The sequence below is a fragment of the Myotis yumanensis genome, unplaced genomic scaffold (genome assembly GCF_028538775.1).
Source record: "Myotis yumanensis isolate MYYU_CA2020_CCGP unplaced genomic scaffold, mMyoYum1.0.hap1 SCAF_21, whole genome shotgun sequence".
Taxonomy (NCBI): Eukaryota; Metazoa; Chordata; class Mammalia; order Chiroptera; family Vespertilionidae; genus Myotis; species Myotis yumanensis.
In genome coordinates, this window is record NW_027223772.1 from 13,216,546 (window position 1) to 13,241,918 (window position 25,373).

The 25,373-nt window shown below is 46.5% G+C and overlaps 1 protein-coding gene across 2 annotated transcripts; it reads left to right on the forward strand.

Annotated features, from left to right (window-relative positions):
• The first annotated feature begins 9,921 nt into the window (after positions 1-9,921).
• On the forward strand, positions 9,922-24,233 carry LOC138998822 (peroxiredoxin-like 2C). Of its 2 annotated transcripts, XM_070400825.1 has the most exons (6): positions 9,922-10,217; positions 10,626-10,694; positions 12,036-12,089; positions 12,258-12,363; positions 15,126-15,257; positions 19,166-24,233. In XM_070400825.1, the coding sequence occupies exons 1-6, from the start codon at positions 9,990-9,992 to the stop codon at positions 19,291-19,293; spliced, it is 717 nt and encodes a 238-aa protein (XP_070256926.1). In that variant the 5' UTR covers positions 9,922-9,989; the 3' UTR covers positions 19,294-24,233. The 2 variants fall into 2 exon arrangements, with proteins under 2 accessions (XP_070256926.1, XP_070256927.1); XM_070400826.1 differs by lacking the exon at positions 15,126-15,257.
• Positions 24,234-25,373: the final 1,140 nt, after the last annotated feature.

A 25,373-nucleotide genomic window follows, 5' to 3' on the forward strand; every position in this document is an offset into this window, starting at 1 on the left:
AAAAGAGGGATTTTTTTACCCTTTGGAACAGCATGGATGGACCTGGAGAATATTATGCTATTTGAAATAAACCAATCCAGGAAGTCAAATATCACATGATCTCACGTATTTGTGGAATCTAATGAACAAAATGAATTGACCAACAAAAAAGACCCAAAGCATGGAGACATGGAAAAGACTGACATACCTCAATGTGGGGATGGGGGGATGAGAAGAGATAAACTAAAATACTTACTAGAGGCTCGATGCAACAAAATTCATACACAAAGTGGGGAGGTCCCTCGGCCCGGCCTGTACCCTCTCGCAATCTGGGACCTCTTGGGGGATGTCCGACTGCAGGTTAGGTCTAGTCTGTCTGACTGCCGGTCGGGCCTAAACCAGCAATTGGACATTCCTCTCACAATCCAGGACCCCTTGTTCCTAACCGCCCACCTACTCCCTCCTAACCACCCACCTTCTCGCTCCTTACCACTTGCCTTGCCGCTCCTAGGTGCTGTCGCAGAGGCAGGGGAGGCTTCCACTACTGCTGCTATGCTCGCCAGCCATGAGCCCAGCACCTGTGTTGAGCATCTGCCCCCTGGTGGTCGGTGTGTGTCATAGTGACCAGTCATTCTGGTTGTTCTGGTCGTTCCACCATAATGGTCCCTGGGCTTTTATATATATAGACTAGAGGCCTGGTGCACGAAAATTTTTGCATTCGGGAGGGAGGGGGCGTCCCTCAGCCCAGACTGCCCTCTCACAGTCTGGGAGCCCTCAGTGGATGTCCTACTGACGGCCACCGTCTGGCAGCAGAGGCTCTGAGCAAGCATCCTGTGTGTGTGTATGTGTGTGTGTGTGTGTGTGTGTGTGTGTGTGTGTGTGTGTGTCCGCTGGGGGCCTGCCCCCAGTCGCATTGGAGGCTCAGAGCAGGTACTGTGTGTGTGTGTGTGTGTGTGTGTGTGTGTGAGTGTGTGTGTCTGCTGGGAGCCTGCCCCCAGCCACACAGTGGATGCTTGGAGCAGGCGCCCCTCTGTGTTGATCTCTCAGGCTCCTGGCCTCCACTGCGTGTTTTTCTCTCCCTTGAGCTGTGGCCAAGGTGGGGTGCTGCCTGCAGGCTGCGCTTTCCTGCTCATGGATCACTGGATCACTGCAGAGACCGGGGGCAGGCCCTGCTGGGTGCTGCCTGTGGGGAAATTTCCTGCTCTGGGATCGCCTTGGCAATCCCAGCAGCAGGCCCACCTGGGGGCCCCAGCCCTCCGCACTTGCCTGCTCTGGGATCGCCATGGGGTCCCAGCTGGCAGTGGGGCTTAGGCGGCACACGGGGGTCCCAGCTGGGGCGGGGCTTAGGTGACACAATCGCGCCACCTAAGCCCGGCCACCCAGGGCCGCACACGGGCCCCGGATGACGTCTGGCGCTGGCCAGCCCTGTCTATAGCATGCAAATTAGCCGCCATCTTATATGGTGGCTAATTTGCATATGGCGCTGATTAGCCAATGGGAAGCATAGCGAAGGTATGGTCAATTACCCTTTTTGTTTTTTATTAGATAGGACTAGAGGCCCGGTGCACAAAAATTTGTGCACTCGGGGAGGGGAAGGGGGGGTCCCTCAGCCCGGCCTGTGCCCTCTCGCAGTCTGGGACCCCTCGGGAGATAACGACTTGCTGGCTTAGGCCTGCTCCTGGGTGGCAGAGGGCAGGCCCAATCCCTAGGTGCAGCCCCTGGTAGGGCTCAGAGCAGGGCTGATTGGGGAGTTGGGGCGCCGCCCCCTGTCATGCACAGAGCAGGGTGGATTGGGAGGTTGTGATGCCACCCTCAGTCACGCTCAGGGTAGGGCCAATTGGGGGGTTGGAGCACCGCCCCCTGTCACACTCAAGGCAGGGTTGATGGGGAGGTTGCGGCGCCACCCCCTGTCACTCACAGAGCAGGGCCTATCAGGGGGGTTGGGCGCTGCCCCCTGTCATGCACAAAGCAGGGCCCATCAGGGGGTTGGGGAGCTCCCCCCTGTCATGCACAGAGCAGGGCCCATCAGGGGGTTGGGGAGCTCCCCCCTGTCACGCACAGAGTAGGGCCAATAGGGGAGTTAGGGCACCGCCCCCTGTCACACACAGAGCAGGGCGGATCAGGGGGTTCAGGCGCTGCCCTCTATCACCCGCAGAGCAGGGCCGATCAGGGGATTGGGGCGCCACCACTGTCACACTCAGGGCAGGGCCAATGGGGAGGTTATGGCTCTACCCCATCACACACAGAGCAGGGCCCGTGGGGGGGGGGGGGGGGGGTTGGGGCACTGCCCTCTATCACCCACAGAGCAGGGCCGATCAGGGGGTTGGGGCGCCGCCACTGTCACACTCAGGGCAGGGCCGATGGGGAGGTTATGGCTCTACCCTGTCACACACAGAGCAGGGCCTGTGGGGGGTTAGGGGGGGGGGTTGGGGCACTGCACCCTGTCACAGAGCAGGGCCGATCAGGGGGTTGGGACGCCGCACCCTGTCACACACAGAGTCACAGGGCGATCAGGAGGTTTGTGCGCTGCCCCCTGTCACGCTGATCCGGTGCCAGGAGGCCTCGAGGCTCTGCTGATCCCGGTGCTGGGAGGCATATTACCCTTTTACTATATCGTATAGAGGCCTGGGGGCCGGCTGGTTTGCCCTGAAGGGTGTCCTGGATCAGGGTGGGGGTCCCCACTGGGGTGCCTGGCCAGTCTGGGTGAGGGGCTGAGGGCTGCTTTCAGGCTGGTGGTTGTTGACTGAAGCTCCCAACCTCTCCTTTTTTTTCTCTTTTTTTAATTTTATTCTGGGCCAGCTTTAGCTCTGGCTCTAGCTCTGAGGCTTCCGCTGGTTTGTTTGCGTTCTATAATCGAAACAATGTATAACTCCAGCTCTGAGATCCCGGGGTTTTGTTTAAATTCTATATTTGTTACAAAGTTTCTTAGAGTTGCAGCTCAGAGGCTGGCAGCGCAGGCGGGGAACGTTGGAGTTCCCCTTCACTGCAGCAAGCAAGCCTCATGTTCACTTCCAGCTGCCTGGCTGCCGGCCACCATCTTGGCTGACAGTTAATTTGCATATACTCACTGATTAGCCAATGAAAAGGGTAGCAGTCGTACGCTAATTACCATGTTTCTCTTTTATTAGTGTAGATATGCATAGCCCATGGACACTTTCAATAGGGTATGGAAGATCTGGGGGAGGGGTTAAGATCTCAGAGGAGGGGTATAAAGGCAGGGAGGGGAGAGGGGAAATGGGAGATAGCTATAATACTATCAACAATAAAAAGTATATATTAAAAATCAATAAAAACATATCCTTGGGTATTTTAAAAAAAGACGATAATTCTCTGTGAGGACATACAAATGGCCAATAGACATATGAAAAGATGCTCAATGTCACTAATCATCAGAAAAATGCAAACTAAAACTAGAATTATGGTACATCATCAGGAAACCAGTTAATTATATTTTTATAAACTCAAGAACAAATTATGCAGGAATATTTTAAACTTTTAATATGGAAAATCCCAAATATACAAAATAGAAAAAAGAATAGTATTATGAACCCACATTTATCCATTATGGACCTTCAAAAATTATCATCAACAGACAGCAGAGGGAAAGGGGGTGGGGCAGGTAGGAGAGGGTAAAGGGGGGATAAATGGTGACAGGAGATCTGACTTTGGGTGGTGAACACACAATACAATATACAGATGATGTTTTATAGAATTGCATACTTGAAACCTATATGATTTTATTAACCAATGCCACCCCAATAAATTCAATAAAATTTTAAAAAATATTAATTATCAACCTGAAAAACAATTTTATCATCACTTTACTAGTCTTGTCCCATCTATTCTTCTCTCACACTTTCTTTTTTCTTTTTTGGTGGTATAGAGCTGGAATAATTTGAAGCAAATAAATGTCACCATTATCTTATTTTTTTAATAAACATTTCAGTATATATCCCTAACAGAAGGGACTTTTAAAAACACAATCACATTGACATTATCACACCTAACAAAATTGCAATAATTCCTTAATATCATTTAAACTCAGTTTGTGTTTCCCAGTTGTTTAAAAGTGTGGCTTTTAAAAAATATATTCAACAATATTGGATAAGTTTAAGGTGACAATATGTTGATTTGATACATTTATATTGTGGTAGGATTGCTTTGTATGACTAGCTAACACTTCTATCACTTCACATAATTATCATTTTTGGTGTGGTGAGAATAACAAAATGTAGTATCTTAGCAAGTTTGATGATTATAATACAATTCTGTTATCTATATTCCCTATACTGTGTATTAGATCTCCAGAGCTTATTTACCTGCTAGAGGCCCAATGCATGAAATTTGTGCAAGAGTAAGCCTTCCTTCCCCCAGGTGCTGGCACCGGCTTCCCTCTGGCACCCAGGACCCAGGCTTCCCTCTGGACACCAGCACCCAGGACCCAGGCTTCCCTCGCAGCCCCAGCTTTTGTCCGGAAGGTCGTCTGGAAGGACGTCTGGTCTAATTAGCATATTACACTTATATTATTACTAGAGGCCCGGTGCACAAAAATTTGTGCACTCGGGGGGTCCCTCAGCCCGGCCTGTGCCCTCTCGCAGTCTGGGACCTCTCAGGGGATGACCACCTGCTGGCTTAGGCCCACTCCCTGTGGGATTGGGCCTAAGCTGGCAGTCAGACATCCCTCTGGTAGCCCAGGAGCCCTCAGGGGATGTCCACTTGCCAGCGGGGACCAGGCCTAAGCTGCAGTCGGACATCCTTAGCGCTGCTGAGGAGGCGGGAGAGGATCCCGCCATCACTGCTGTGCTGGCAGCCATTAGTCTGGCTTGTGGCTGAGCAGAGCTCCCCCTGTGGGAGCGCACTGACCACCAGGGGGCAGCTCCTGCATTGAGCGTCTGCCCCTGGTGGTCAGTGTGTGTCATAGTGACCAGTCATTCCCAGTCATTCTGCTGTTAGGGTCAATTTGCATGTTACCCTTTTATTATATAGGATAGAGGCCTGGTGCATGGATGGGGGCTGGCTGGTTTGCCCTGAAGGATGTCCCGGATCAGGGTGGGGGTCCCGCTTGGGTGCCTGGCCAGCCTGGGTGAGGTGCTGAGGGCCGTTTTCAGGCTGGCCATGCCCCCTTCAGGGAGGAGGGTCCTGCTGGGGTGCCTGGCCAGCCTGGGTGAGTGGCTGATGGCTGTTTGCAGGCTGGCCACAGCACCCAGCCACCCAAGCTCCCAGTGGAGGCTGGCTAGAAGCAGGTATCTGGGATTTATTTATCTTCTATAATTGAAACTTTGTTGACTTGAGGGGAGGCCACAGCCGGCCAGGGCCGGCAGGAAGCTTGGCTTCCTCCATCACCGGGGCAACCAAGCCTCCTGCTTGCTTCAGCTCTGTGGCTGCTGGCCGCCATCTTGGTTGGGTTAATTTGCATATAGTCACTCTGATTGGCTGGTGGGCATGGCTTGGGGCATAGTGGAGGTGCAGTCAATTTGCATGTTTCTCTTTTATTAGATTAGATAGACTAGTGTGTTACAGGCACCGCTCCTGGACACCAGAGAGGTGTTATCCGACAGCCCCATGAGTCAGAGGGAGAGGGCTGTTCCCACCTCGACTCTTGTCAAGCTCCTAAGAATGAATTCTAATGAGGGACTCCAGGTCATTGCATTGTGTTAAGGTGAATTTATTCAGAAAGTAAAACATGCGAACTTATTAAAGGAGCAAGGCAAGCACATCTATCATCTGGCTTATGAAGTGCCGATGGGCTCTCAGCTAATCTGAAGAACAAATGGGGTGGGGCGGGGTGGAGTTTCTGCCTTATATACCTTTCTGTCTATAGATTTGTAAATTCCTCTGTCAGATATCTTGTTACAGATTAATTTTCAAGGTCCCCCTTTTACTTTGTTCTGGCTTTTCCAAAATTTGTGAGATGCACCTGGCAATTTCATCTTGCCAAGCCCAGAGACAGCTGGCCTCTCTGTTTAGGGCAGTGGTTCTCAACCTTGGCTGCACATTAGAATAACCTGGGAATCTTTTTAAAATCCTGATTTCTGGGCCTCATCCTCTGGAAATTCTGTTTCTTTGTTTCAGTGGGGCTTTGACTTATAAATTTAATTCGTTCGGAGACCAAGCTCGTTAAAGAGCTCATTAAGGAGCTCGTTAACTCAAATTACTCTATCAACTCAATGCAAAAAATCGGCCGAGAGACAGCTGATATCTCAAAAAACTCGTTAGTCGGGACACTCGTAAGTCAAGGCCCCACTCTACTAATGTTGTGGCCCTACCCCATAAGGAGGACACTTGAGAACAAATGGTTAAAATCCTCCATAGGAGAGAATGCAGGAAAGGAGGGGGGAGGGAAAGGGGAAAGGACAATCCCCCCCACCCCCCCCCCACCCCCCGCCCGCCCCTAGCCCCTGGTAAGCACCACTTTACTCTCTGTTTTGACAAGTTCAGGTTTGTGGGTTTCTTAGATTTTTTTGATGAGCTGCCCCCTGCATGCCCCCTACTTGGACTGAGCCTGCAACCCTGGCATATACCCTGACCTGGAATTGAACTGTGACCTCCTGGTTTTAGATCAACACTCAAACACTGAGCCACTCTGGCTGAGCTACATTTGTTCTTTAGAAAACTTTATTTAGTTCCTCTGTCCATTTTTAAATCAGCTTGTTTGGTTTTTGTTATTGAGTCATATGAGTTCTTTATATATTTTGAATATTCCATTATCTGATATATGGTTTGCAAATATTTTCTCTCATTCTGTAGGTTGTCTTTTCATTTTGTTGATTGTTGCTTTTGCTGTGCGGAAGCTTTTTAGTTTGATGTAGTCCCACTTGTTGATTTTTGCTCTGTGTGTGTGTGTGTGCGCACGCACGCACGCACTTTTGGTTTTAAGACCAAAAAAAAACATTAAAAACCAATGCCGAGGAGCTTCTCTACATTTTCTTCTAGGAGTTTTATGGTATCAGGTCTTACATTTAAGTCTTTGATCCATTTTGACTCTAATGTTGTGAGTGGTGCAAGATAGGGATCCAATTTTATCTTTCTGCGTGTGTCCATCCAGTTTCCTCAAAACCATCTTCAAAGAAGGTATTGAGATTCTTGGGTCTTTGTCAAATATTAGTTGACTGTCTACGAGGAGGTTTAATTCTGGGCTCTCTATTTTGTTCCATTGGTCTATGTGTCTCTTTTCATGACAATACTACACTGTTTTAATTATTATAACTTTGTAGTATAATTTCCAATCAGGAAGTGTGATGTCTCACTTTTGTTCTTCTTTCTCATTATTATTTTGACTATTTGGTGTGTTTTTACAGTTTATTTGTTCAAATCTGGATCTTAAAAAATTTCCACAATTTTATTTGTTGATATCTGAAATATAGGAAGTCAAGATAAGTGTTTGGTTTCTTTTCTCCATTTACCAGCATTCAGAATAATGAGTTGATGATGTAGCAACCCGCAAATGTGACCAAGGAAGTTCTGTTTATTTGAGCCTTTGTTTTTTAGTATAATTATAATATTCGTGTATTTTTTACTATTTGATGTGTTTTAACTCATTGCAGTTGTTATTTAATTTTGATTCTCAAATTGTCCCAAATTTTGCCATTGTGAGTTCCTGCACATTGGCTCCTGTTCTTCTGACATTCCCTTTGTCTTTGCTAGCTCCCTTGCCTTCTGGTAAAACATGGTGTTCTGGGCTCATTTTGTACATCTCCTGATCACACCTGGGACCAGCCATTTCTAAAAAGAGCCCCAGTTTCCATTTGTGGGGAATGGTATTTAGAAACTACTATAGGGTTTAGGGCTATTCGTTGCTACTGGGTTATCTTGCTTCTAATCCAGGAAGTAAAAATAAGCTTAATAAACTGATAAGCTGGATTTCATTAAAATTTAAAACTTCTGCTCTGTGAAAGACAATGTTAAGGGAATAAAAAGACAAGCCAGTGTGGGAGAAAATATTTGCAAAAAAAAAAAAGCATATCTGATAAATGACTGTTACTCAAATTATACAATGAACTCTTAGTCCTCAACAATAAGAAAACATCTCAACTTAAAAACGGACAAAAGAGCCCTAACCGGTTTGGCTCAGTGGATAGAGCGTCGGCCTGTGGACTGAAGGGTCCCAGGTTTGATTCCGGTCAAGGGCATATACCCTGGTTGCAGGCACATCCCCAGTAGGGGGCGTGCAGGAGGCAGCTGATTGATGTTTCTCTCTCATCGATGTTTCTAACTCTCTATCCCTCTCCCTTCCTCTCTGTAAAAAATCAATAAAATATATTTTTTAAAAAATCAATAAAATATATGTATATATATTTTTTAATAGACAAAAGAGCCCTGTCTGGTGTGGCTCAATTGGTTGGGCATCGTCCTGTGCACCAAAAGGTTATGGGTCCAATTCCTGGTCAGGGCACATGCCTGGGTTGCAGGCTCAATCCCCAGTAGGAGGTGTGCAGGAGGCAGCCAATTGATGTCACATTGATATCTCTCTCTTTCCCTGTTCCTTCCTCTCTCTCTCTCCCTTCCTCTGTCTCTAAAAATCAGCTAAAAATCTAAAGGAAAAAAAAAGCTGGCAGCCTTTAAAAAGGGGGGTGGGGGGAGACAAAAGACCTGAACAGATACCTCACAAAGAAGATATCAGATGGCAAATAATCAGATGAAAAGATGCTCCACATCATCTGTCATTAGGAAAATGCAAATTAAAACAACAATAAGATACCACTACGCACCTATTAGAATGGTCAAAATCCAAAACACTGCCAACACCAGATGCTGGCAAGGATGTGTGGCAGTAGGAACTCCCATTCATTGCTTGTGGGAATGCAAACAGCACAGCCACTTTGGAAGAAAATTTAGCAGTGTCTTACAAAACTAAATATATTCTTGCTATATGATCCAGCAATCATACACACAGGAGTTGAAAACATATGTCTAACATAGAAACGCACACTTTGAAACCTATATGTTCATGTTGACCAATGTCACCTCAATAAATTTAATGAAAAAAAATACTGTATACGAGTGTTTACATCAGCTTTAGTCACAGCTGTCAAAACTTGGAAGCAACCAAGATGCCCTGAGGTAGTTGATGGGTAAATAATGTGGAGCATCCAGACAATGGAATGCCATTTGGCACCAGAAAGAAATCATGAAAGACAATGAGGAATCGGAAATACATATTGCAGTCGACCCTCAAACAACACGGGTTTGAACTGCATGGGCCCACTTATACACAGGCTTTTCAATAAATACCACTACTGGGGTATTTTGTTCTTTTTTTATTATTGATAACTCTACACTTAACTGTATGTTACCCCGTTAATGATTACTCGGAAAAGAAAGTGGCAGAGTGGCAGGGGCTGGGTTAGAAACGGGGTATAAGCTAACACAATAGCAATGCTATTGGATCCCAGATATGTTGTCCTGGGTAAGAAAATCTTGGGCAACTGGTTCTCCTGAGTAAGAACTCAGGTCCGTCAGCCCAAGAGACTGCTTTCTTCCTAAATAACACTTTTCTCAATCGGACCCATCTCACTTCCTACCAGGACTTTCTGTCAGCAACGCACAGGCATCCAGACCTGCGGAGCCGAGTAGAAACCGAGACCCGCAGATCCTCACCGCGGAGCCGCTGGACGTGAGCAGCTCAACCCAGTGAGCCGGACTCCACACAGCCCCGCGCCCCCGCCTCTCCCCCCCCCCCCCGCGCCCCGCGCCCCCTCCCCCCGCTGAGCCCCGCCTCCCCGTACCCCGCACCTCTCGCTGCGCCCCGCCTCCCCCCGCCCCGCCCCCTGTAAGCCCCGCCTCCAGCGCACCGCCTCCCGCTGAGCACCGCCTCCCGCTGAGCACCGCCTCCCGGTAAGCCCCGCCCCGCCCCCCCGCTGCGCCCCGCCTCCCCCGCCCCGCCCCCCGCTGCGCCCCGCCCCGCGCCCCGCCCCCCGCTGCGCCCCGCCTCCGTGACCCTGGCGCCCACCTCGGGCCTATGTGTCCCACCCACTCGGGGCAAGAACGCGGGCCCTCAGACTCAGGACGCGATGGCCGCCCCGGCCCTGGCCCCGATCACGCGGCAGGTCAGCGGCCGCACCGCCGCAGTCCCGGTTCCGAGCGGCCCCACCGCTGCCGCCCCGGTCCCGAGCGGCCCCGAGCGCGGGCAGCCACTGGCCGCCTCCGTGGCCGAGCTCCCCGTGCTGGACGCGAATGGAAGGCGGGTGCCGTTCGGCGCGCTGTTCCGGGAGCGCCGAGCCATCGTGGTCTTCGTGCGGGTGAGCGCGGGCGGCGGGGCGACCGGAGCAGGGACGTCGCCAGCAGCCGGGGTGGAGGTGGCTTCCCCAGCCGCGGCCGGGAGACCCTTCGGGCCCGAGGGTCGGGTCGGAGGCGGCATCCGCCCGCCCTTCCCAGGGCCGCCCACTGGGGCGTCGGGAGCGCGGAGGGCCGCTGGCTTCCCAGACGGGAAGGACCAGGAGCCGCCAGGCCCAGGCCCTTCCTCCGCCAGCGAGGAGGCCTCGCGGGGACGGGGCGCCCGGTTTTCAAGCGCATTGGGCGCCGCGATACCCTTTGCTACCCAACCTGGGTGCTGCTTAGCGTCCTGCGGACCGACGCCCGACGCGCTGGGTCCCGCTGCCCCGGAGGGTGTGGGCTCTGACTTGTTCTCTTTGCTGGTGGGGCTGCAGCATTTCCTGTGTTACACCTGCCAGGAGTACGTGGAAGATCTGGCCAAAATCCCCAGCAGTTTCTTACAGGTAAGTTTCCAAGAACAGCAGCGCGCCCTGCTCCGGGGCTGGGGCACGTCCCCCACATTTATCAGGGGGCAGTGGGGTGGGGGTGGGGGGGGGTGGGGAGCTCCTTACCCGGCTCTCACCTCCCCGCCTCTCCAGCTCCTCCTAAGGGGGCGCGTTAGGGACCCATCCCGGCTCCATGAGCTGGTGCTGCGGCTTATGGACATGCCAACCACAGTAATGCTTTTGACGCTACCCAGTAACCTGCCTACTCACAAATGTTGGATGACGAAGACCAAAAACACAAATGCTGGCAATTACTGATATTTCTTTCCTTAATTTTATAATAAAAACACTCCAGATAGTTGCTCATTACAGGGAAACACTAATATATCTTAAAGGTGAAAAATTGTATGTATAATGGGGTGCACATTCCACCTCCCTGTGACAACCAAACACATGTGTTTTATGTTTTTTGTCAGGCACATGCATAGAGATTTGTCCCCAGGTGAGCTTTCGAGTGAAGGCATTGGGCAGCCTTTGTGAAACAGGTCTGTTTTCCCCAGACCTTACCATTGGGATGTGAAAAAGTAAAATTGATTAAATTATACTACTTTAATCATTTTTATTCTTTGCTGAAGTATTTTTATTGATTTGTTTTTAGAGAGAGGACAAGGGAGAGGGAGAGAGAGAAACATCAGTGTGAGAGTGAAACATGGATAGGCTGCCTCCTGCACGCCCCCTCGCGGGGACTGAACCCACAGCCTTCTGGTGCACAGGACACCACCCAGCAACTGGGCCGCACCAGCCAGGGCTACTCTTCTTTAAAGTACACTTTCGGGGGGAGTGTAGAGAATTACTACTAGAGACCTGGTGCACGAAATTCATGCACGGCTTTGGGGGGGAGTCCCTCAGCCCGGCCTGCACCCTCTCCAATCCAGGACCCCTGCCTGCCTGACTGCCCCTAACCATCTCTGCCTGCCAGCCTGATCCCCCTTACTGCTCTCCCCTGCCGACCTGATCCCCCTAACTGCTCTCACCTGCCAGCCTAATCACCCCTAACCACCTCTGCCTTGGCCCCCCGCCACCGTGGCTTTGTTCGGAAGGACATCTGGAAGGATGTCTGGAAGATATCTGGTCTAATTAGCATATTACCCTTTTTTTAGTATGGATATAAAAGTTCTTAGCAAAAGATCACCAGACTGAAACCTTTTACCATACATTTCTTTGCTATGACTCACACTTCCCATTTATTCCATTCTTCTAGAAGCCTATAGATGGCTTTGGAATGGAACAAAAGAGTTGGGGAAGTTGTAGGAAACATAATTTCTAATAGTATGTGCATATGTGTTTTTTCTCCTACAGGAGGCAAATGTCACCCTTATAGTGATTGGACAGTCATCCTACCATCATATTGAGGTAAATGTATAACAAATTGAAAAATTAACATATTAAAACTAACAGACATTGCAAGTGTATGATTTGAACCAATAAGTGTAGGTTATATTTACTGAAATTAAGTTAGATTATAATTACTTTTCTCTCATTTTTTTTCTTGTAAAGATCTTACATATTCTCTTTTTGCAGCCTTTCTGCAAACTGACTGGGTATTGTCATGAAATCTACGTTGATCCTGAGAGAGAAATTTATAAAAGATTAGGAATGAAAAGAGGTGAAGAAGTTACCTCCTCAGGTAACTTACACATGACATATCTCAAATAGAAAACACTGATGATGTATTTTTACATTTGAATCTACATGCTTAGGGGAACAAATGGTAAGTTAAACTCAGACTGTTTCTTATGATTCCTGAAAGCGGTCCAGATCCACCAGACCCTAAAAGATTCCTTTCTGGGGGTGTAATGACATGGAAAGCTGCAAAGTACTAAACATACTTCGTGTGTGTGTGTGTGTGTGTAATGGAAAAGATTTTAAAAGATATTGCAGTGCTAACCCCAACGAATGGAAGTGAGAAAAATGGCTTCTATGTGTTTTTAAAATGGGTACATTTTACCTTTATGATTAAAAGAAAATAATTGCTTAAGCTAATATACTAGTACTTTTACTAGAAGCCCAATACACGAATTCATGCACCCTGAAAGGAACTGTGGGCCGCGAGGCTGCGGTGGGCACAGGGGCGGGTCTCGGCCCATCCTATGCACCCCCGCCCGGCCCCTCCTGCCGCGGCCCCATTCCCTGTCTGCCAGCAGCCCTGCTCCCACCACCACGCTCCCACATGCTGACAGCACTGGCTCCCTTCGCACCCGCTGACTGTGCGGAGCCATTGAGGCTGGTGCCAGCAGTGGGTGCGAGCGGAGGCTGCTGCCCCAATCGCCCCTCAGGTCCAGGGGGAGGTGGAGAAGCCCTTAGGGGCAATCGGGGTCAGCAGCCACCACACGCACCTGCTGACGATGCTGAGTGATTGGGGCCGGCGCTGGGCGCCAGCTGCGGATGCGAACAGTGGCTCTGATGCCAGCAGTGGGTGTGAGTGGGGCTGGCGCTGACAGCAGGTACAAGCACCCAGTGGGACCACGGCGCGTGGAAGCAAAGAATTTTCAGTAACCACCAGAGGCTCACCCCAATGATAGCTACCAGCGCCCTATCTTGGTCTGGTGACCCGCTCACCCTACTCCACCATCCCGCTGCAGCCGATGCCTGCCATGTTCTGCGCTCTGCTGCCTGCTGCCTATGCCCGCCATGTTCCGCGCGCACCCCCTGGTGGTCAGAGCACGTCATAGCTACTGGTTGTTTGGTTGTTCAATTGTTCTGCCATCCAGTCTATTTGCATATTAGGACTTTATATACTATACTAGAGGCCCGTTGCACGAAGAGATTCGTGCAATAGGCCTTCCCTTCCCCTGGCTGCCGGCACCGGTTTTCCTCCGGCACCCAGGACCCAGGCCTTCGCTGCTCCAGCTGGAGCCTTCAGTCTTTGCTCCGCCGCTTCATGCCTATGTATGCAAAATAACTGCCATCTTTCTTGGGTTAATTTGCATACTCTCCTGATTGGCTGGTGAGTGTAGCGGAGGGATAGTCAATTTACATGTTCGTCTATTATTAGGTAAGATAGATTCCTCATCTTCATGACTTTAAATACTTAATGTCCTTTCATTGATGAAATCTTGGTTTCATTTGAAGCCCAACACAAAGGGGCTCTTAATAGTTCTTCAAGCAACTGCTTCCCTCACTGTATTTTAACAGCACCTTGTAATTCCTTATAAACTTAGTTACTGCGTGTGAAGTGGCTGGGAGTGTAGTTGGTTGAAGAGTTTGATGTTTTATTCACCATTATGTGGTCCACATTCCTGGCCCTTAGCACAATTCTTTATAATTAATAGAACTTACTAAGCTTCAGGTGAACTGTTAAGATGTGTTTTAGGTAGGAAGAACTTGGCTTCTGAAATGCCAAGTAAGAAAACTCAGATCATTCATCTCAACAAACATTACTGAGCTCTCGTAAGTGACAACCACTATGTTAGGCGCTCCAGGAGGTGGTGATAGAAGACAGACACATCATCAACTCTGAGAGCCAGAAGCAAACAGCTCATTACGATCCAGGTTAAGGGTTTGTAAGAGAGGAAAGCATGTGCTGGGAATACCGTGCCAGAAAAGTGAGGAGAGTGAGTCTGTGAAGGCTTCTCAGAGGAGGTGGCACTCTAAGCTCACTTTTTAAATACGTTTTTATTGATTTTTTTTTTCTTTTAGAGATAGAGAGGAAGAGAGAGGAAGTGAGATATAGAATCCAATAAAACAGTAAAATCTAGTCTTTTCCCCATGTCTCCAAGCTAATGAGCCTGTGTTTGTTTCTTGGTAAGATGACTGTCCATTCTCATGTAAACATGAAAGAAATAGAGGAGTTCAAGAGATGGAGGAAAATAACAGGTTTCTGGGAATATTAAGAAATCAGGCAGGTCGCCCTGGCTGGGTAGCTCATCTGGTGAGAGCATCGTCCCCATATGCCAAAGTTGCAGGTTTGATCTCCATTCAAGGCACATACAAGAATCAACCAAGGAATGCATAAATAAGTGGAACAATCTCTCTTGCTCTCTCGCTCTCCCATCCTTCTTCCTCTTCCTCCCTCCCTTCCTCTCCAAAATCAATAAATAAAAAAATTTTAAAAAGATATCCTCAACCTGGGACAATTTTGCCCCCAGGGGACATTTGACATTGTCTGGAGAATGCTTAGTCCTCACATCTTGGTGGGTAGTGGGTGCCGTGTCATCTAGTGGGTATAGAGGGCAAGGGTGCTGCTAAGCACCTACATTGCACAGGACAAAGAATGACCTCGTCTAAAGCATCAGCAGTGGAGGCTGAGAAACTGTTCCTCGAAGGAAAAATAGACAAGTCGAAAGTTCAGATGACACACAAGAAAGAGAAGGCGTAACATTATCTTTTTAATATCTACTCATTGGAATATACAATGATAGCATCTAAAGACACTTTCTAATATTGCAGGACCGAGCCCCCATGTAAAGTCAAACATACTCTTGGGAAGCATGTGGAGCCTGTGGCGGGCGGTGACCGGCCCTCCTTTTGATTTCCAAGGAGACCCAGGTCAGCAAGGTGGGACCCTCATTGTAGGTCCAGGTAAGCATCCATCCCAGACCCAAAGGACACTTGGTGCGCTTCCGAAGTCCAGGGGCTACCGGCTTCTTCATAAAATAGCGGCCACGTGACAGTGGGCAGCTGGGCATTGCGGCAGTCAGGATCTGTGCTTTCTCAGGGAACCTTGTGTTTTCAAAGGCGTGTGTGTGTTTTGATGTCTGTCTATTGGATGTAATGTGCCCATCATTCCATGCCCGAGGGTTTTCAGGTATTTGGGACTGGAAAGGTCAGTGGTGGTTTGGTGAACTGTATGTGGCTGTAACACTTGGAAAAATACAATGGAAGCCCTGGCTAGGTGGCTCAGTTGGTTGGAGCGTCATCCTGTACACCAACCAAAGGGCTACGGGTTAGATATCTGGGCAGGGCACATACCTAGTTACGGGTTCAATCCCTGGTCGGTGAGTGTATGGGAGGCAACTGATGGATGTTTCCCTCTCACATTGATATTTCTCTCTCTCTCTCTCTCTCTCTCTCTCCCTCCCTCCCTCTCTCTCAAACCAATAAAAAAATATCCTTGGTCTCACCAATGTGGCTCAGTGGTTGAGCGTAGACCCATGAAGCAGGAGGTCGTGGTTCAATTCCAGGTCAGGGCACATGCCCGGGTTTTGGGCTCTATCTGCAGTGGAGGGTGTGCAGGAGGCAGCCGATTGATAATTCTCTCTCATCATTGCTGTTCCTATCTCTTTCCCTCTCCCTTCCTCTCTCTGAAAAATCAATAAAAACATTTTAAAAACATGTCCTTGAATGAGGATTGAGAAAAAAAAAAAAGGAAGTTCAATGGAGGTGAACATTCCAAATCAGAGAAAGTTATCAAGCACTGTTTTTGGGTCAATAGATGAGTCAATCTAAGTAGTTCTATCTACAAAACTAGGAGATGTGCTCAGTTCAGAAGGCAAGGCAGCCCCAGAGACCGCTCATCCAGTAACAGTTCCTAAAGCCACAGGCTTGCAAAGGCTTTGTTGGTCAGTTTAGAACACCTGGAATTCCTTGGCCCCACTCTGCTAAGTGGTTGAGTGTTGAATCTCTACCACGTTCAAGTACTGCAGTCAGGGACAAGCACTCATACCTGGCAGTGCCAAAAAGCAGCTGTAAACTGTCTTTCTTGGTTCTTCTTCCTTTTAAAATTGACCACGTGAGTGAGTGTAGCTTCTAAGGGTTCTAACATTCACATTTACTTTAATAAATCCCAGATAGCCAGAAGGCATTTAGAGCGAGGACTTTGACCAAGCATTATGACGGTGGGGCTTTTTGCGTGTGGAACACTACAACAAGCTAAACTGTTACTTAAGCTCCCTTTCCCTCTCATGTGTTCACACCAGTTAGACCCGCTGAGAAGGAGCCGTGTTTTATGACTGAGTCCTGTGATTCGCCCAGAACCACATTAGCCACATTTCCCATGGACTCGTTCCCATCCTCAGAGGGGACGGTGTTTTCTGAGCCCCTCAGCTCCACGTCTCGGTGTCACTGGGCCTCACGTGCAGTTGTATGAGGATGAAGAGCAGAGGGAGAGTGTCATTTGTGTCCAAGTTGGGAACATGCTTAGTAGGAGATTTTGATACTACCTCCTGGGAGAAATAGAGCTCCTCTAAGGAGAACGTGAGGTGTACCATTTACACCAATCTATCTCATGGCTAAGCCAGTGTTTCATTTGCCTTATTTGTATTATTTGATAACTAGAGGCCCGGTGCACAAAAATTTGTGCACTCGAGGGGGAGGGGGGTCCCTCAGCCCGGCCTGTGCCCTCTCGCAGTCTGGGACCCCTCAGGGGATGACCACCTGCTGGCTTAGGCCCACTCCCTCTGGCAGCCCGGCAGCCCTCGGGGGATGTCCACTTGCCAGCGGGGAGAAGGCCTAAACTGCAGTCGGACATCCTTAGCACTGCTGAGGAGGCAGGAGAGGATCCCACCTCCACCGCTGTACTGGCAGCCATCAGCCTGGCTTGTGGCTGAGCAGAGCTCCTCCCATGTGAGAGCGCCCTGACCACCAGAGGGCAGCTCCTGCATTGAGCGTCTGCCCCCTGGTAGTCAGTGTGTGTCATAGTGATCAATCATTCCCAGTCCTTCTGCTGTTAGGGTCAGTTTGCATATTACCCTGTTACTATATAGGATAGAGGCCTGGGGCACGGTTGGGGGCCGGCTGGTTTGCCCTGAAGGGTGTCCCGGATCAGGGTGGGGGTCCCGCTTGGGTGCCTGGCCAGCCTGGATGAGGGGATGATGGCTGTTTGCAGCTGGTAACACCCCCTTCAGGGTGGGGGTCCCCACTGGGGTGCCTGGCCAGTCTGGGTGAGGGGCTGAGGGCCGTTTTAAGGCTGGAGGGTGACTGAAGCTCCCAACCTCTCCTTTTTTTCTTTTTTCTTTTTTTATTCACTTATTTATTTACCTTCTATGGCTGTCACTGGAGCTGAGAGCCGGCTTTAGCTTTGGAGCTCGGCTCCAGCTCTGAGATCTCGGCTGCTGAAAGCAGGTATCTGGGCTTTGTTTAGCTTCTATAATTGAAACATTGATGCAACTCCAGCTCTGAGGTCCAGCTGGCTGAAAGCAGGTTTCTGGGGATTGTTTAGCTTCTATAATTGCAACATAGTTGCTTAGACTGCAGCTCAGAGCTGGGCAGCGGCAGGCGGGGAACCTTGGCTTCCTCCATCCCTGGAGCAAGCAAGCCTCCTTTTCGCTTCAGCTGCCTGGCTGCCGCCCGCTATCTCAGTTAGCAGTTAATTTGCATATCACCTTGATCAGCCAATGGGAAGCGTGTCGGAGGTACGGTTAATTACCATGTTTGTCTATGATTAGCTAGGATAAGCCAGTTTATGATATTAAATCTATAGTGATGACTAGAGACAGCAGATAAGTACAATGCAGAAAACGTGCCTCGAATAATGTTTCCTTAATCTACTGTTTTAAGTTAAAATTCTCATCTTGAGCCCAAGAATATGAGTAAACAGAGCTGGACTATAAATTATGACTTCTGTATATTTGAGCAGTAAAAGAATTGTGGACATCTAAGTGTATCCTAAGTGATTGTCTTAATGTCCTTATTTTCAGCTTCTTTTGGTCTACAGTTATACTAGTAATGCAGATAGCCTTTTTTTTAAGATTTTTTAATTGGGGGGTGGGTGAAGATGTACAAAGGAGGGGAACACCTACAATAATGCCAACATTAAAAATTTTTAATAAATAAAAATAACAAAAAAATAAAAAATGCTTGCAAAGTGAAAAGAAAAAAATCTTTTTTTTTATTTTTAGAGAGAGAGGAAGGGAGAGGGAGGGAGAGAGAGAGAGAGAGAAAGAGAGAGAGAGAGAGAGAAATGTGAGAGCAAAACATCCATGTGAGAGTGAAACATCAGTGGCTACCTCCTGCACACCCACTACCGAGCTTGAGACCCTGGCATGTGCCCTGACCAGGAATAGTACGGGCAATCTTTCAGTGCACAGGACAACGCCCAACCAACTGAGCTACACCAGCCAACAGGCAGATAGCCTATTAAATTAGTATCTGGGAGTGAATTTTTTTAAGTGAGTGATTTATTCCATTATTACATTTAAGAAACAGATGTGATTTTCCAGCTTGCTATCTATGTTAGTTCCATTTTCTGCCTGTTTGACAGGATATTTTATTTAATTATAACCCAATAGAAGGTCGTCATTTAAGAATCGTGCCCCTTGGACCTCATAAACATTAAGCATCACTCTTATTTAACCATGTCCTTGTCATGCTTTATTACCTTAATTTAAAATTAATATGGCGCTACACACAGAATATAATGTACTCTGGGTGAGTAATTGTTTCCTGTGGACTAATTAAAAGTTGACAAGCGTCCTTGATTCTAGGAAGCAATAAATCCAATAGGGAATAATAGATACCAACCTCTGCCTTTTATTCTTATTGTCTTCTAGGTAACTACATCCATTTTATACACCATGACAGGAATAGACTGGATCACAAACCCATCAACTCTGTTTTACAGCTTGTAGGAGTCCAGCAGGTGGACTTCACAGGCAGACCTTCAGTCATCCATGTGTGACAGACAGACTGTCACTTTCAGATGGACCCTGAGACATGGCGCGAAATGTCAGAGTGTATCCTTGTGCAGTGTCTACTCTGTCAGCCCTTGAGGAGTTCTGAAAACATAGACATGTACCCATTGAACCACATGCTGAGAGGCATTGATTGTCAAAAATGTGATGTATATTTATAATTTTATGGCTTTTAAAGTTTTAAACAGAATTTTATTTATACAAAATAAAACTTTTGTGTGTTTTTTCTTTGTTACTCCTCACTCGAGAATATTTTCTCCATTCATTTCCACAGAGAGTGGAATGGAGGAGGAGAGACACAGAAAGAGAAACATCAATTGAGAGAGACACATCGATTGGTTTCTTCCGCATGTACCCTGACCCAGGGCGGGGAACAAGCCTTCAGCTGCAGTATGGCCCTTGAGTGGAATTGAACCTGCAGCCCTTCAGTCTATGGGCCAGTTCTCTATCCACAGAGCCAAACTGGCTAGGGCCAAAATAAAACTTTAAAAGGCATAAAATTGTAAATACTATTCTTATATTATGGTATATCCATTCAATGTAAAGTTTTGGGGGGCCATAAAAAGCATAAATCCTTATGAAGAACATATAAGGGGAAAGTTAAGCAACTCGACATAATTTTATCCAGTGGGAAAAAAGTAAAAAAAAAAAAAAAAAAAGATATTAAATTCTTATCTATTATTATATAATCACATTTTTGTATGTATTTGTTTATATTTTTGTATGTTTAGAAAAAAAGAAACAGAATCTTTTTAAAATTTATTATTTGTTTTAAACCTGACCCAAGGATATTTTTCCATTGCTTTTTTAGCTAGAGTGGAAGAAAGGGAGGAGGGGGAGAGAGATCAATGTGAGATAGACACATCGATTGGTTGCCTCCCGCATGTGCCCAAACTGGCCTGGGGAACAAATCTACAACACAGGATGTGTCCTTGCTTGGGAATCAACCCCAAGACCCTCTGGTGCCTGGGATGGCGATCTAACCACTGAGCTATGCCAGCCAGGGCAACACACCAGTATCTTGCTTGTAGGTATCTCTGTATGGCAGCATTTATTTTCTTTTTCATGCTGTTCTATATTTCCCAACTATTACATAGTGAGCATTATTCATTTTTTGGCCAGGAAAAGGTCTTTAAAAATTACATGAAGAATAGATTCCTGTGCAACAAGCTCCAGGCCCTCAACGGTGCCATTATAGAGGCTGCACGGCCTTATATTTCTATCGCAATTGTTCTACTCGGAGGAAATGAGGCAAACCACACCTTCCTATACTCTGTTCAAAGCACCTTGTCACCCACACCCACTATCCATTTCACTAGGACTTTTTGGGGGGTGGGGGGCAATTTTCTGATTATCAGTGGAGTTGAGTGTCTGTCCATAACCTTTTGCATATCCAGGTCATTTCACTGTGAATCACCCATTCACATCCATTGCCAATTTTCTACTGGGTTGTTTGATTTTTCCTTACTGGTCTGTAAACCTGTGCACATCCTGGACCCTAACTGTGTCAGTTACATGCACTGCAGATATCTCAACTCGGTCTACAGCTTGTCTTCTCACTTGGTTATAATGTGTTTTAGTATTTGCCAGGTTTAATTTTAATATCATGAAATTTTCCTTTATGATTTATGGGTATTTTTGTTTTATGTGAGAACTCTCTATGAACAAATATTCTTCTGTGTTCTTTTTAAAATTTTACACTTTTCTTCCACATTTGATCTTTAATGCATATGAGATTTACTTTGTGTGTGCTATGAGATAGGGATTTAATTTTATTTTCTCTATAGTGAGCATTGGTCCAGAATACTTACTGAATAGTTCATTGTTCCCTATTATTCATAGTGTCTTGCCATTAAATTCAAGTTCCTGTATATGAATGGACACCTCAGAAATTCATCCATCAGGAATTTGGGGGGGTGAGGGCAGAGGGTGGAGAAAAATATATTTTAGGTATTTGAGATACATATTTAAAATATGTTGGACATACTTTTTTTTAAGGAATTTTAAGAATTGCTTATCCCTGGCTGCTTTGCTAAGTGGTTAGAGCACCGAGGGTGGCGAGTTTGATTCCTGGTCAAGGGCACATGCCTGGGATGCAGGTTCAATCCTTGGCCCCAGTCAGAGTGCATGAGGGAGGCAACCAATCAATGTGTCTCTCTCACATCGATGTCTCTCTCTCCCTCTCCCTCCCTTCCTCTCTCTTTCCAAAAAGCAATGGAAAAAAGATCCTCAGGTAAGGATTAACAACATTGAAAAAAAACAGGAAAACTGTTTAAACTAAAAATACTTTATAATTTAAACATATACTGTGCTTTGTTTACTTTCTAGACAGCTTCCATTTCTTACCCCCAAATTGCTTTTATTTAGTGGATTGTCATCTTTTATTTTTTCTAGAACCTTAATATGAAGTGTCCCAGAAATTCTGATAAAAATTATCTCAAAGTCAAAATACAGGGTGGAGCAAAAGTAGGGGTTTACAGTTGCTCATTAGGAAAAAAAATACAATAATTAGCAAATAATAAACTCTGTTTTGTATACTCACAACTGTAAACCTACTTTGCCCCACCCTGTATTGGTAATTATTAGCAAGTATAATACTGCCTAGAATTTACAATTTTTAAATATAGAGCATATGAAGTCACACAAAAATATATATTTAAAGTATCCAAATATTTGAATGTATTTTCATGTACATATACATGCACAATCATGTTCTTAATTTAAAAAATTGCTCATAAAATTAAAAACTAAGCAATTTTGTGCTATGTTTTATAGTAAGGAAAGGTTGATGTTAACCCAGATCCCTTTGTTGCTTTTTAAGATAAATATGTGAAATTGAAAATTTTCCTCTAAGCACTGCCTTATCTGAGAAAAAATATATATTTAAAAATATGGTACAAGTTTTAAATTTACATTGGTAAGAATTCTAAACACTTGACAGATGGCTCTTATTTGCGAGGTTGTGGGAAAGAAACTGGCACTCTCAGATGGTTGGCTCTCCCTTATTTAAAGGCAGAATCTAGGCGTTTCAAAGTAACGTTAACACCCTGTGCCCGTCATTTCCGCTGGGATGAGTGAAACAGACTCCTGTGTGCCCCAGCTCCAGCCCTGCCCCGTTAGCGTCGGTCTACAATGACAGACAGGGTTATTCTTTTAAACTGTACGTCAACACTACGCTTCAACCCAAATGGAGAAAAACCAAAACCCTCAAAACCCTCCAACCCACCTTCCTAAATGAAGACAGATACTGTGCTCATGAACTGGAACACTCAACATGACCAATCGGAGTCCTCCCTACACTGATGTAAACTATAGAAGCTACAGACTCAGTGCAATCAAAAGGAAGGGCTCGGCAAGCCTTTTGACAGAAAACACTTTCTACAAACAAAGGACTTTGAACATCCAAAACACCTTTTAAAAAGTCAAAGTTGCAAGACTTACATACCTGTTTTCAAGACTGACTGTAAAGAGACACACATCAAGACAACACGGTATTACAAAAGGATTAGTAGAGATCAGTGGAAGTGAACAGAGGCCAGAAACAGAGCCACACAGAGCTTACTAGTTGGTGTCCCTCAGAGGTGCCAAGGCGATGCCATGTGGAAAGTATATCCTTGTCAACAAATGGGCTGACAGGCGGGTATGCAAGGTGGAGGGGATAGACACGGCAAGTGTATGTTCCTCTACTCCCAATACTGAGAGTCTACGGCCAGCACATCAGGGGAAGACTCTCAAACCCGGACTTGGAGGTTTCAGATGGGACAGATTTTGTCCTTTACTATTAGCAGTCCTTGCACTAAATATAATTCAAACCTGATCAAAGGAGGAAACTCTTGACACACAGTTAAAGACCTGGGGTTCCTAAGAGAATACTGTCATAAGCTTCATGAAAATACATTTAAAAATGAAAACTTTCTGTAAAAATGCAATGAGAAACATTATATTAAGAGAACATACAAATTCAGTATAGACTTACCACTAACAAACTAATTTAATAATCAAGCCCTGGCTGGTGCCGCTCAGTGGTTAGAGTGCTGGCCCATGCATTGAAGGGTCCTGGGTTTGACTCCTGGTCAGGACACATATCTCTGTTGCTGTTTCTCTCCCCACTCGCCCAGCAGGGGTGCATGCGGGAGGCAAGCAGTGGGTGTGTCTCTTTCGCATGGATGTTTTTCTCTTCCTCCCAACCTTCCCCAACTCTCCCTGAAAAGCAGTGGGAAAAATATCCTCATGTGAAGATTAACAGAAAGTTAGTACTAATCCAAATGTTCATGCAAAAAGTCCTCTCAAGGCCCAAATTTATAGGTGAGTTTCACAAAATCTGCCCCTAACACGACCTTCTCACCTGCGTGATTAGAAAAGAAAAGGAGCAGGAAAGCGCCCGTTTCCTTTTATGAGGCTACGAACGTGCTACCCAATTGGGAAGGGAAGCAACAAGTATCGTCTAAAACTTGCAACTAGTGGATAAGCAAGTTCTGGAGACCTAGGCTCAACACAGTGATTCTAGTCAACACTGTATTATAAACTTGAAGTTGGGAAGAAACTAATTCTTAACTGTTCTCAACACACACAAAATTAGAAATAATGTGACCCAATAAAGGTGTTAGCTGGTGCTACTGTAGTAATCATACACAATATGGAAATCTATCACGCCAACAGGTTGTGCACCTTCAACTTCATGTCAATTATTTCCCAAGTAAAAGAAGAAAATATAATCCAATCCGATTTGGATACAAAAAGAGAACATCCTAAATACAGTATCAGCAAAAAGCTTTAGGAAAATTTGCAAAAAGCAACTTACTACCCTATTAGCAACTAGGGCAGGGGTGGGCAAACTTTTTGACTTGAGGGCCACAATGGGTTCTTAAACTGGACCGGAGGGCCGGAACAAAAGCATGGATGGAGTGTTTGTGTGAACTAATATAAATTCAAAGTAAACATCATTACATAAAAGGGTACGGTCTTTTTTTTTTTTTTTTTTTTATTCATTTCAAACGGGCCATAGTTTGCCCACAGCTGAACTAGGGTCTATTTGGAATTCAAGTTAATATTAGAAAACCCACTATATTGTTTAAAATATGAACACATTAAAGGAAATAAGTCTAGCTTTAGGTCAATAGGTACACAGGTGGTATTCAATATAGTTCCATGCACATTCATGACTAACAAGCAATCTCGGCAAACTAGCCCCTGAAGGGGACCTGGTTACCCTGACAACGGTCACCTGCCAAGAGCTGACAGCAAACATCACAGCTCACAGTAAAATATAAAACTATTTTCCCTCAAGATTGACTGGATCTATTTCTATTTCTTTTTCCATGTAACGCTGAGCCCTCTAAGCCTCATAAACCCATTACAAGAGACAGTGGGGAATGGATTGGAGCTCACCTGAGGTACGTTCCTTCTCTGCGGCTCTTGGGAGAGTGTGGAGAACTGAGGTTCAGCTGAGGGGACAGAAAGAAGGGGGGGGTCACTGACCTGGCCTGCCTCCCAGCTCCTAGATGCACTCCCAGGTTACCCCCGGCCGGTGCCTTACAGGAGGCAGCCTCATGAACACACACTTTCCTCCACTCATTGTCAACAACGCACGTGTCCTTCTGACGAACAAAGAAATAAAAACTGAGGATTCATTGAATGAAATTGCACCAAAGGAAGGCCACAGTGTTTTCATTCTGATTACTTTATCAGAAAAACACTCAGTGTGCATTTACTTTTTGCAGTAATATCATTTACACCGAGTTAAAAAGATGGGTGCTGTGAGGCAAGCTTTTTTATTTGTTGGTTTCAGCTTTTTATTTATTTATTTATTTATTTATTTATTTATTTATTTTTTATTGCTTAAAGCATTACAAAGGGTATTACATATGTGTCCTTTTTTTTCCCCGCCCTTGACAATACCCCGGCTTCCCCTACCCACCAGTGTCTTATGTCCATTGGTTATGCTCATATGCATGCATACAAGTCCTTCAGTTGATCTCTTACCCCCATCCCTCCAGCCCCCCACCCCCCCCCCCTCCCCGGCCTTCCCGCTGCAGTTTGACAATCTGTGTGAGGCAGCTCTGCCTCT